General features: G+C 47.1%; 1 protein-coding gene across 1 annotated transcript; it reads left to right on the forward strand.

The window, feature by feature from the left end:
• The first annotated feature begins 587 nt into the window (after positions 1-587).
• Positions 588-9,154, forward strand: pam16 (presequence translocase associated motor 16). The gene is made up of 5 exons (XM_072269207.1): positions 588-667; positions 1,546-1,630; positions 5,035-5,171; positions 6,476-6,541; positions 8,468-9,154. The coding sequence occupies exons 1-5, from the start codon at positions 665-667 to the stop codon at positions 8,558-8,560; spliced, it is 384 nt and encodes a 127-aa protein (XP_072125308.1). The 5' UTR covers positions 588-664; the 3' UTR covers positions 8,561-9,154.
• The last annotated feature ends 4,369 nt before the right edge of the window (positions 9,155-13,523 follow it).

Raw genomic sequence — 13,523 nt, forward strand, 5'->3', positions numbered from 1 at the left:
GGAGATTTTTAACTTTCCTCATATTGACTGGGATACCTATACTGAAAGGACTAGATGAGATAGTTTGTCAAGTGTGTTCAAGAAAAAGTTTCCTTAATCAGTACATAGAAGTCCCAACGAGAGTGTGCGATACTTGATCTGCTATTAGGGAATGAGACAAGAAGTTTGTGTAGGGGAACATTGTGTAGACAATATCCACTGCCTTGCCTTCCATCAACTTTCCTGGTGACTTCCTCCAAAAAATCTCTATGAAATTGGTTAGACCTGACCAGCCATACTAACTATCCTTAATCAGCCCGTGTCTATCCAAGTACTTATATATCCGATTCCTCAGAGGTAGAAGACCACAATCATACACTGAGTGGCCATTTTATTGGCTATGCTCTGTAACGGATAAAGTGACCACTGAGCGTATATAAATCAATGAAATCGGATTTAACCGGGGCAGCTCCAATTGACATATCGGCTGTCGTCCGGCAGAGGGCAGACCTTCGCCGGCTTTGTGTCCTACAATCCCGCAGAGGGCGCCAGCGACGGAAACCCTGCGCAGCGGGCGCCTGCGGCCCCTCTTGTTGCAGTGCTTGTTGGCGGGAGCCTCTGTCCTTTGACCCTGCCGTGCCCTTGACTACGGCCACTTCCGGCGAGCGGAGCCGCTCGATGTGCGATGGTGAGCGGCGAACGGCGAGGAAAGGCCGGGGGCCGGGGGCCGGAGAGGGGCTCCGTGAGAGGAGGAAAGGGTAGGGTAGAGCGTCCTTGAAGAGAGGAGGCGAGAGAAGGGTGTCCTGAAGAGGGGAAAGGGAGGAATTCTTTTGGAGGAAAAGAGTCGCAGGGAGGGTGTCCTTGAGAGGAGGGAGTGGGGAGGCCTGGAATGGAGGGAGAGGGGAGGGGAGGGAAAGGGAGGGGTGGAATGGAGGGAAAGGGAGGGGTGGAATGGAGGGAGAGGGGAGGGGAGGGAAAGGGAGGGGTGGAATGGAGGGAGAGGGGAGGGGAGGGAAAGGGAGGGGTGGAATGGAGGGAGTGGGGAGGGGAGGGAAAGGGAGGGGTGGAATGGAGGGAGAGGGGAGGGGAGGGAAAGGGAGGGGTGGAATGGAGGGAGAGGGGAGGGAAAGGGAGGCCCGGAATGGAGGGAGTGGGGAGGGGAGGGAAAGGGAGGGGTGGAATGGAGGGAGAGGGAGAGGGGAGGGAAAGGGAGGGGTGGAATGGAGGGAGTGGGAAGGGAAAGGGAGGGGTGGAATGGAGGGAGTGGGGAGGGGAGGGAAAGGGAGGGGTGGAATGGAGGGAGTGGGGAGGGGAGGGAAAGGGAGGCCCGGAATGGAGGGAGTGGGGAGGGGAGGGAAAGGGAGGCCCGGAATGGAGGGGGAGGGAGAGGGAGAGGGGAGGGAAAGGGAGGCCTGGAATGGAGGGAGTGGGGAGGGGAGGGGGCTGTGCTCTGTGTCTGTGTTAACACGCTGCTGTGGGGTGAAACAGGGGTCGTCACTGGACGGTGGGGGTCTCATCTCCAGACGGAGCGTGGGCCAGGTCTAATTCTCTGTCTCCCGTCCACAGGCCAAGTACCTGGCACAGATCATCGTGGTGGGCGCTCAGGTGGTGGGGAGAGCGTTTGCCCGGGCGCTGAGACAGGAGTTTGCCGGTGAGCAAAAGAAAGCTGGCCATTCTGGAGGGAGCTCTCCTGCATCATACGGACACTGGAGCACCCTCCTGGACATCTCTCAGAATCGTGGTTTCAGGTCACTTGGCCACCGTGTAGACGCCAACTAGTGAACACCCTTCCATTTTAATCGCACCTTCCAAGACACAGCCCACCACCAGGAACAGGCCCTTCGCACCAGCATATGTTCAACAGACCTTGAGTTCGGGAATTCAAGTGCTTGTCTAGACGTCATAGTGCAGACTAACTGTTTACTAAATCTACACTGAGGAGTCTGGACAAACACTTGAACAGTTTGCCATGTACTCTCCACACTTTGAGTGAATAAGTTCTTGCTCAGAATCTTCTCCAAGTCTCCCCTAATCCTAGTTTTATTCACCTCTGATAAGGAGAAACTATTTCTGCAGAGGATTCCTTGTTTAGGAGCAGCGTTGGGCTATTTGGATCTGCTCCACCATTCCATCATGGCTGATTTATTATCCCTCTCAACCCCATTCTGCTGCCTTCTCCCTGTAACCTTTAACACCCTGACTAATCAAGAACCTCTCAACCTCTAAATGTACCCAGTGACATGACCTCATCCCCATTCGAAATGGTTGTCCCTCCACCCTGAGGCTGTGCCTTCTGGTTCGAGACTCCCCCACTATGGGAAATATCCTCTCCATATCCACTCTAACTAGGCCTTTCGATACTTGATAGGGTTCAGTGAGATTCCCCCCCCCACACCATTCTTCTAAACTCCAGCAAGTACAGGCCCAGGGCCATTAACCACGGCTCATACGTGAACTTCCTCTGGACCCTCTCCAATGCCAGCACATCATTTCTTCGATAAGGGGCCCCAGACTGCTCACATAGCCTTAGTTATGATTCATACTTATTAGTTATAGTACAGTTATGTACCTCTCCCGTAATGTTGTAAGTGTTTTATATAAACAACATGGGACATTGCACCACAATTCCTGATGTTGTGCAAACCTTTAAACTTACTCCTAGATCAATCTAACATTTCTTTCCCACGTAACCCTCTATTTTTCTGTCATCCATGTCCTGATATAAGAGACTCTTAAATGTCCTTAATGGGGGTTATATGGGAGGCAGGGTTTGAGGGTCGGCACAACATTGTGGGCCAAAGGGCCTGTACTGTGCTGTACTATTGTATGTTTTATGTATCTACATCTACCACCTCCCCTGGCAGTGCATTCCGCCCACTCACCGCTCTCTGTTTAAAAAAAACCTCTGATGTGCCCCTGTAGCTTCCTCCGATCACATTAAGGTTATGCTCCTGTATACCAGCCATTTCTACCCTGGGAAAAAGTCTCTGGCTGTTCCCTTGATCTGTACTGCTGATCATCTTGTGCACCTCTCGTCCTTCAGTCCAACGAGAAAAGCCTTAGTTTGCTGAAGCTTTCCTCATTAGACACACGACCTCTTAACCTTCTTTGCTTCAGTGGAAACGAATCCCGCGTCTCCTTCCAGCCAAACAAGCCAGTGAGTCTCCTCCTCAGGCGCGTCCCCTGAGGACTGCATACACCACTCCAGCTGAGGCCTGCTGGGTGTTTTATTAAGTCGGAGGAAACCCCTTGCTCCTGCGTTCAATGCCCTGAATAATAAGGGTCAGCGTTTTCCCTGCTGACGTCACCTTCAAGGATCCTTGGACTCAGACCAAAGTCCTTTTTTCAATAATCAGTCGGATCTTACCATCCACGGTGCATGTCCGAACCTGACCTGTACTCCCAAAGATACATCACCATAGAGTTAGGGAGCACTGCAGCATAGGACTGGCCCTACAGCCCATCTGATCCGTGCTGGCCCCATTGACGTGTGCCTGTTCTGTGGCCCTCCTTACCCCTCCCGTCCATGTAATTGTTCAAACTTCTCTACAAACCCACACCCACCACTTCCAACGGCAACTTGTTCCACGCTCAACCCTCTGAGAGAAGACATCCCCCACCTGCTCTTCAACATTTCACCTTTCACCCTTAATTTAAATGACAATAAGTATGAAGTATTGCAAAGTAGTGAGGTAGTGTCTGTTCAGGAATCTGATGGCTGTGTGTGCCCCCTCCCTGACGGTAGCAATGCGAAGGGGGCATGTCCTGGCAGGAGGGACCCTTCATGATGTATGCCAGCTCTTGACGCACTGGCTTAATGACTTGGCTGTGGAGGACAAGTCATTGAGTATATCTAAAGCAGAGGTTGGTAGGTTCTTGATTAGTCAGGGCATCAAAGACTATGGAGAGAAGACGGGAGAATGGTGTTGAGGAGGGTAATGAAGCAGCCACGATGGGCCGACTGGCCTAATGCTCCTGTGTCTTATGGGCTCTCATTCTGGGTGTAAAATCCAGCTGCCATTTCGCCAGCACATTTACGGTATCACCCTGTGCGCTAAGACCAGTTGCCAGTTTTGTGGTGCAGATGGGCCGTGACTGGAGTGACGCGAGATTCTGCAGATGCTGCAGTTCCAGAGCAACGCACACCAAGTGCTGGAGGAACTCAGCAGGTCAGGCAGTATCGGTGGAGGGGAATAAAATATCAACTGTTAATTCCCCTCCATAGATGCTGCCTGACCTGCTGAGTGCCTCCGGCATTTTGTCTGAATCAGAATCAGGTTTGTTGTCACTGATCTTGTATATAATGAAATTTGTTATTTTGCAGCAGCAGTACACTACAATACATAAAATATATAGTTCTATAAATGACAGTGAGAAATGTGTATAAAATTAATGTGATAATGGTGCAGAATCAGGTTTCGTATCACTGGCATATGATGTGAAATTAGTTTTGTGGCAGAGAAAAAAAAATTCACCAAATTACAATAAGAAAAGTCTAAAATGAATAAACAATGGGTGCAAAAGCAGACTGAAATAGTGAGGTCGTGTTCATGGGCCGTTCAGAAATCTGATGGCGGAGGGGAAGAAACTGGTCCTAAACTCTGAGTGTGTGTCTTCAGGCTCCTGTAGCTCCTCCGCAGAGGCTGGTGAATCTGTGGAACCCATTGTGAAATGAAGAGGGCAGGTCCCCAGTGAGGTGTAAAGTGGCTAGTGTGCACAGTGAGCAGGTTACTCAGAGGGTGATGGCTTTAACAGAAGCTACAATAACACCCAGTACTTCATTTTTTTAAATTAAATAGTCCAAAAAAATGGTAAAGCTAGCAGAGTTCACACAAGTGCTGTGAAAGTCATTGACCAGCCCCACTCGCTACCCCTTCTCATCCAAGTGGTTGGCGATGGCAGCTCCCTGCTGCTTGTCTCGGTGACCAGCGATGGGCTGTCGGGCTGTCAGCCTGGTCCCACGAATGAATGATGGGAGGTTGAGGGTAAGGGTGGGGATTGTGTGATGCTGTGCAGTGGATGGGATCTATGACTGGTGTCTGTTCCTTCCTGCAGCCAGTAAAGCGGCAGCAGAGGCTCGGGGACAGGCCGGGCGTCAGTCCGCCGCGGCCTCCAGCATCTCCGGAATATCACTGCAGGAAGCACAGCAGATCCTCAATGTCACACAGCTCAGCGCCGAGGAGATCCAGAAGGTGAGGCAGCAGTATTGGAGTCGTCTTGAGATTGTTGTCTGATTTTCCATAAGACACGAGCAGAATGAGGCCATTCAGCCCATTGACTCTGCTTCCCCATTCCATCATGGCTGATTTATTATCCCTCTTCCAACCCCATTCTCCTCCCTTCTCCCCGTCACCTCTAATCCAGAATCTATCAACCTCCACGTCTCCGTTCTAAAGCTATGTCTTTGGAACGTGGAGGAATCCAGAGCAATCCTGTGCATTCAGGAGAAGGTGGGCAGTGGCAGGAATGGATCCCGTATTGCTGTACTAACGCTGTGCGCCCCAAGTCACTTCTCAACCACCTTTGCTCTGCAGCGAAAAGCGGTAACTCAACCTTTCCTCAAAGAATGCCCAACAGTCCAGGCAGCATCCTGGGAAATCTCTGCAGTCTTCCTAAAGCTTCCACATGCCTTACTGAGGCGAGCAGACCTGAAGGCAGCAAGTGGATGCTCCTGGGGTAACCATAAGCACAGTATTCATGTTATGTGGGGTGGGACTGCAGTTCGGCATGTCACAGGTTGGGTGCAGTCGTGATAATGCAGAGACACTGGACCAGTGCACAGGACCCGCAGCATCAGGGCATTCCTGATGCATCTGCTCGTGGAGCCATTGTTGTCCAGGACCAGAGAGGTGGTTGCTGACCACCCTGCCGGGGCAGCCCACACTCAGGTGAATCTGGGTACATCGAAAAGCACAGTGAGGTGCCTTGTTTGCATCAACGACCAACACGACCGGAGATGTGTGTGGGGGGGGGCAGCCCACAGTCCAGCACCAATGTAACACGCGCACGATGTTCAGCAGAACACTCTCCCACTCTCCTACCTGCCCACCAACTCTCACATACAGACAGGCCTTCTACCCCAGTGCAGGCTGCCCCTGGGCCTCCAGTCCTTGGCCCTGTACACTCAGACTCACAGACTCTTCCAGGCTGGAGACTGTGCAGACAACAGGGTTCTCCTGAAGGACACCATTTGTGATCTGGGGAGTATTTCCAACTTTCCGGTGGTTTGGTGATCACGGTAGTCAAATTGGGTAAAACAAAGGCCTGATTGATTTAATGGCTCAGGCTGAAGATTAAATATTGACAGCAGTTCCTCTCCAGCACTTGTCTGTGCTGTTCAATAAGACCATGGTAATCCATGACCTGAGTGCTCCTGACATTATTTTGTTTCATTCCCTGTTGCAGCCCTCGCTAGTTTCCTCCTTGCTGTCTGATGTTCTGTTCTAAAGCTGCCATAAAATTCTAACCCTGGGTGTTTTCTCCCCTGCTGATACAGAATTATGATCATTTGTTCAAGGTCAACGACAAATCAGTGGGTGGATCGTTTTATCTGCAGTCCAAGGTAAGGCATTGACCTTGACTCCAGGATTCTATTGTCTGATTTTCCTGGAGTTTACATCACAAGACATGGAAGCAGAAATGGGCCTTGCAGCCCATCAAGTCTGTTCCGCCATTCCATCAACGATGATTTACTATCCCTTTAACCCCATTCTCTGCCTTCTCCCCATAACCTTTGACACCCTGACTTATCAAACTCGCTTTAAATGTACCCAGAGATTTGTCCTCTACAGGAGTCCGTGGCAATGAATTCCACAGATTTACCTCCCCCTGACTAAAGAAATTTCCTCCTCATCTTTGCACTAAATGGACGTCCGATTCTGAGGCTGTGGCCCCTGCTCCCAGACTCAGTCTGGGAAATATCCACTCTGTTGAGGCCTGTCATTTAGAATTACAGTTGGTATAAGGTGTTGGTATTGCTCAGTGTGACTGTTAATGACAGGTTGATAAACAATCAGTTCCACGTTGCCCCAAAATTGCAGAGGAATTAACAAGTTGACCCCATTGGTGGCAGACGTTTTAAGTACAAAAGCTGTAAGGTTTTTTTTGAGAGGTGATAAGGAGGGAATTGTGTTGTAAATACTCCCTGACATTTTAAGGATTGGGCTGAGTGTTACGGTTGGTGCTCCCGCAGTGAATGACCACATTGCACTCTCTGTGCCTCACGCCTCACACACCAGGCTTGCTCTTCCCTTCGGCATTCACTGATCCGAGGAGAGCAAAGTCCTGTCCACTTACTACCATGCAGCCTGCGTCACTTTAAAGAGATTTCCTGACACATTTTGTAGTTAGTCAATGAGATCCTTACAGGGAAATGCACTCCTGGCAAGGAATGCGATAGATCAGCTGGTTGGGTGGTGTTGCAACAACAAAAATTCAAAGTAAATTTTTTAAAATCACGGTACATTTATGTCACCGTGTACAATCTTGAGATTCATTGTCTTGTGGGCATACTCAATAAATCCAGTAACCATGATAGAATTGATGAAAGTCTGCATCAGCAAGGTGGACATCCAGAGTGCAAAAGACAACAAACTGCAAATACAAAAAAGAGAAATATAATAAATAAAAAAAAAATAACTATCAAAAGCGTGAGTGGAAGAGTGCGTGAAAGTGAGTCCATAGGCTGTGGGAACAGTTCAGTGATGGGGTGAGTGATGTTATCCCCTCTGGTTCAAGAGCCTGATGGTTGAGGGGTAGTCACTGTTCCTGAACCTGGTAGTGTGAGTCTTGAGGCTCCTGTATCACCTTCCTGATGACAGCAGCAAGAAGAGAGCATGGTGTGGGTCCTCGAAGTCAGCAAGACTAAGGGATTGATTGTGGATATGAGGAAGGGGAGTCCTCATCGAGGGTTTCAGGTTCCTGGGCATCAGCATCTCTGAGGATCTATCCTAGACCCAACACCTTAATGCAACTACGAAGAAGGCACAGCAGCAGCTATGTTTCATTAGGCATTTGAGGAGATTTGGTATGTCAGCAAAGACTCTACAGTTGTACTGTGGAGAGCATTCTGACTGGTTGCGTCACCGTCTGGTGTGGAGGCTGCAGCGCATAGGATCAGAAAATGGTAGAAAAGGTTGTAAACTCGGCCAGCTTCATCATGGGCACTAGCCTAATCAGCGTCAAGGACATCTTCAGAAGACAATGCCTCAACAAAGTCCATTATTAAAGACCCCCATTGCCCAAGACAAACCCTCTTCTCATTGCTACCATCAGGGAGGAGGTACGGGAGCCTGTAAACACACTCAATGTTTCAGGAACAGCTTCATCCCCTCTGCCATCACTATTTCATGTACATTTCTTACTGCAATTTTTAGTGATTTTTATGTATTGCACAATACTGCTGCCACAAAACAACACATTTCATAATGTACAGTGCCGGTGATAATGACCCTGATTCTGAACTTTAATGTGAATGTTGACTTGGCAGGTGGTGAGAGCAAAGGAACGGCTGGATGAGGAACTACACATCCACAAGATGGACCAGGAGAGGAAGGAACAAAGAAAGCAGACCGAGACATGACCCCATGGACACCTTCCCCTCCACATTTTCTTCGGTTCGCCACTGTGTAAATTCCACACAGGAACTCAAGTGCGGTGGGTCTTTGCTCAGTGCTGGTGTTTGCAGAGCAGACTAAGAGGCTGACATGGAGTCACGCCACCTTAGCTCACTTTCCTTGTTACCTGCTGGACGCCTGTGTGAATATTTACTCTGGGAACGGTGTAAGTGAACTAGCATGCTGTGACATTGCCTTCAGCGGTTACCAGAAGTGGTATTGTGAATCGTTCCTTCTCACAACAGGCTTTGAATGTGACTATTAAATTAAATTGGATTCCTCCATTGCATTACTCAAGCAAGGGGTATGGCTGAGGGTGACTTCATGTTGCTGGTCAGTCATCCCTGGCCAGCAGTGCAAGGTTCTGGGGGATTGAGCTGCTATACAACGAACTGCCATCTGGAGCCCTGTCTCATCCTGTGGCCATCTGGCCAGTAACGGGAGAGCGTGGTTCCCCATCTCATCAAATAGCCTTGTGATTCTGAAAGTTCTATCATTGTAACTTGGTTGTAAATAAAGTTCCACTTTCAGCAGGCAACTCTGGGAAAGTTGTGTGTTCACAGATGCTGGAACATGATGCTTGCAGGCTGCTATGGTAGCACAGCAATTAGAATGACGCTGTTACAGTTCAATTCCTGCGCAGTCTTTAAGGAGTTTGTACGTTCTCCCCGTGAACGCATGGGTTTCCTCCCTCAGTCCAAAGACGTACTGGTTAGTATGTTAATTGGTCATTGTAAATTGTCCTGTGACTAGACTCGGGTTAAATCAGTGGTGTGGCTCGATCAGCACTCTCTCTAACTAAACAAATAAAAGATGACAGAATTTACAGCTTACCCCTCCCTGTAGAAGACAAACAATTGGCTAATGATGGATCAGATCAGATTAAACAACATGGATCTTGACCATCACCATTCTGCCCTCTCATGTTGTTAGTTTCTCTGTAGACTTTTGTAAAAATAAACAAATTAATTCTTTATTTATTCAGGACTGTTCTGGTCCTTCGAGCCGCACTACCCAGTAACACCGATTTAACCTCAGCCTTCTCACAGGACAATTTACAATGAGCAATTAACCTGCTCACCGGTACGCCTGTGGACTGTGGGAGGAAACCAGAGCACCCGGAGGAAACCCACATGTACGCGAGAATGAGCATTCAGAGGATGCTGGACTTGAACTGCGAGCTCCTGAATGACTCGAGTTACAATGGCATTGTGCTGACTGCTACAGTACTGTGGCATCCAGATGACTGAGATTCTCCAGGTCTCAGCAATACCTTGTTTTCTGCCTTTCACTACCAAGCCCCTAAACTCTGCCTCTTTCACTCTCCTTGGGGTACTTCTTAAAACCTACAATGGCAAGTCTGGTTATGTACCGAGACAACTGCTACATCGCTTGGTGAGAAGCTTCTATTCATGCTCGTGGGTGGAGTAAGAAACTTGGAAAATTTGATTGATGTCCGTGATATTATGTTTTAGAATTTTTCAAATATTTTCATAATTTAGTTATTACATTTTATGCACTTTTGGCCTGTCTTCAAATACCTGAATTTAAATCCTTAAGTTAGGTGTTGTAACTTTAATGAGGCAATGGTTTTAATCATGGATGAATAAAGATAACAGGAATAAAAATCATTGAAAAGACAACTAAATAAGGAATACAGGACAAAATAGTCATATGAGAGCTACAGTCTAGGACAGAGCGGATTGTGAAAAGGCGAGTTGAGAAGGATATTGCTGATAGTGCTGAGATTGACCCCGAGAGATTTTTTCAATACCTTAATAGTAAAAAAAAAAGTCAAGGAGGAAGTTGTGTATTAGGAATAATATTGGGGTGATAAATCATGCAGAGAAGAACACAGTGGATATTCTTAACTGATATTGTGCTAAAGTATTCATCTGAAAAGATGTTAGCAATATACCAGTAAGTGTAGAGAAAAATAAGGCTGTTTTAAGTGACTTAGAGATTTTAGGAAGTGAGGTCATGCTTCATCTGAAAAGGCTGAAAGTTATGAATCTCCAGGGCCAGACAACATATACTCATGGGTACTTAAAGAGGTCTGTGATTATATAGACAAACCTCAAGCATGTATTTTTCAAAAGTCAGTGAAGACTGGTGAAATCCCCAAGGACTGGAAACGGGCTAACATTGTCCCAGTGTATAAGAAGGGTGACTGCACTGACCCTGGTACCTATAGACCTGCAAACTTAACATGTAGTGTAAGCAAGATAATAGAAACGTTTAATAAAGAATGAGATAGAAAATCAGCTGATAAGAACAGGCATGTTAGCAGAAAGCCAGCATGGCTTCAGAAGGGGGAAATCATGTTTTTACTAATGTGCTGGAGTTCTATGAAGAGGTAACTAAAATTTGTGATAACAATACAGCAGTGGACTTGCAGAAGGCTTTTGACAAGGTACCCCACAAGAGGTTAATAATCAAATTACAGGAGGGAGGGATTCAGGGTAAGGTTTGTGAATGGGTGCAGAATTGGCTCAAAAACAGAAAACAATGAGTTATGGTGAGAGGATCATTTTCACACCTGGAAGATGTTAAAAGTGGGGTTCCACAGCGATCAGCTTTGGGGCCGCTGCTGTTTTTAATTTTCATTAATGATTTGGATAGCACATAACAAATAAGCTAGTAAAAGTTTGCCGATGACACGGGATTAGGGGATGGGCTGATAACATTCAGGCAGCAGAATCAATACAGTTAGATCTGAACAAAATCCCAATGTGGGCGGATAAATGACAAGTGAAATTTAATGTAAGTAAATGAAAGTATTACATATAGGAAGTAGAAATATTAGATATAAATATACAATGGGGTGTTTTGAGCTTGAAAGTGTACTGAGGATTTGGGTGTCCTGGTGGATTCATCACTATCAACATCTCGACAATGCACTGAAGCGATTAGGAAGGCTAATAGCCTGTCGGGGTATGTAATGCCCTCAGTGGAGTGAAAATCTGGAGATGCTGTCCCTAAGCTGTATGACCAGCTTATGAGGCTACACCTTGAATACTGTGTACAGTTTTGGTCTCTGTATTTTGTGAGGGATGTGGAGGCTCTGGGAGGCAGTTCAAAGTAGGATGACTAGACTCATTCCAGGTCTGCAGGTATGAGCTATGAAGAAAGATTGAAAAAATTAAATCATTTTAGCATAAGTAGACGTAGAATGTGATAGAAGTGTTCAAAATCATTAAGGGTATAAACAAGGTGGATGCCAGCTGCTACTTCACAATTAATCCATCAACGAGGCCATAAGTGGAGACTGGCTAAAGGGAGGTTTCAGACTAACATCAGGAAGCATTTTGTTACACAGTGAGTTGTGGACACATGGAACAAACTAGTTGTGTAGTTGAGTATAGTACCTTTAGAGACTTCCAAACCTAAACTCAATAGTTATTTCAGCACACTATTTGAGTAGGAATTTAGCAAGCTTTGTTGGGCCAAATGGCCTGTTTTTGTCAAAAACTAATGTTGTAATGAAAGTGCCTGGATGTGGACTCCTGAGGTTGCAGTGCAGTAAAGCATTTACAGTCTTTACAAGCTGCAGATCCTTCTATGCAGTTTTGAAGTGAATTGTTAAAACATTTATTGTACAATTCAGAATGAGGGGGTCACCCAATTCAAAATGGTGATACAATTTTGTTCTTGTTGAAGCTGTGATTGGGCTGATTTATTAAGGATATGGGGGGGGGGGGTTAAGAAGGTGTGTGGTGTGTTGGCCTTTATTTGTTCAGGGGTTGAGTTCAAGAGCCACAAGATCACGTTGCAGCTTTGTAAAACTCTGGCTGGATCACATTTGGAGTACTGTGTTCAGTTCTGGTCACCACATTATAGGAAAGAAGCGGCTTTAGAAAGGGTACTGAAGAGAGATACTGGGATGATGCCTGGATTAGAGAGCGGGTCTTGTGAGGAATGGTTAAGAGAGCAAGGGCTTTTCTCTTTGGAGCAGAGGAAGATGAGAGGTGACTTTGATAGAGGTGTACAAGGTGATAAGAGGCATAGATGAAGTAAGACTTTTTCCCAGGATGAAAATGGCTAATATATGGGGGCATAATCTTAAGGTCACTAGAGGAAAATATGGGGAGGGGGTTATGTCAGAGGTGGTTTTTTTTTTACACACGGTGGGTGATTGGAATGTGCTTGCTAGGGGTGGCGGTAGAGACAGATACATTAAGGACATTAAGAAGGCACATGGATAGAGAAATGGAGAGCTATGTACGAGGGAGGGGTTAGATTGATCTTGGGGTAGGTTAAAAGGTCAGCACAGCATGGTGGGCTGAAGGCCCTGTTCTATGTTCTTTGTAAAACTGAGCGAGATCTGTGTATGAATGAAGTTGAAAGTTATGAGGAACAAACTGCAAGAGTAATACCGAGGCTGCAGCAAGTTGTGTGTGATCTTATTGAGGACAGTATGTGAAGGGGCCCAACAGGGCAACTCCTGTTCCCATTTCATGTTCTCCTGGCTTCAGAAACCTCCCACTTAAGAACGCTGAGGACTCGATCCAAGATGTCCTGGATCCTGGTACCCGGGAGGCAACATACCATCCTGGAATCTCGTTCTCATCCACAGAACCTTTCTGTTACCCCAACACCACAGCTCACCTTTTCTCCCCACTTTCCTTCTGAGCTACAGAGCCAGTCCCAGTGTCAGAGACCTGATCACGGCGACTTCCTTGTTAGGTCATTCCCCCCCCCCAACAGTATCCAAAGTAGTCTTCCTGTTGTTGAGGGGTTTGGCCACAGATGTCCTCCACACTGGATATTTAACCCCTTTCTGCACCTTGGGCATAACTACCTCTCTATAGGTCCTATCTATCACCCCCTCAGCCTCCCTAATGATCCTGATTTCATCCAGTTCCAGCTCCAATTGTTTAACATGGAGTGTTAGAAACTGTAACTGGATGCACTTCTTGAAAGAAGTCA

Source organism: Mobula birostris, chromosome 9 (assembly GCF_030028105.1).
Source record: "Mobula birostris isolate sMobBir1 chromosome 9, sMobBir1.hap1, whole genome shotgun sequence".
NCBI classification, from domain to species: Eukaryota; Metazoa; Chordata; class Chondrichthyes; order Myliobatiformes; family Myliobatidae; genus Mobula; species Mobula birostris.

What these genes read in the sequence shown, in the direction of transcription:
- pam16 (XM_072269207.1), top strand. An exon ending in GCTGAGACAGGAGTTTGCCG is followed by an intron (nt 1,631 to 5,034) that starts GTGAGCAAAAGA and finishes TCCTTCCTGCAG; the next exon opens with CCAGTAAAGCGGCAGCAGAG. An exon ending in GCGCCGAGGAGATCCAGAAG is followed by an intron (nt 5,172 to 6,475) that starts GTGAGGCAGCAG and finishes CTGCTGATACAG; the next exon opens with AATTATGATCATTTGTTCAA.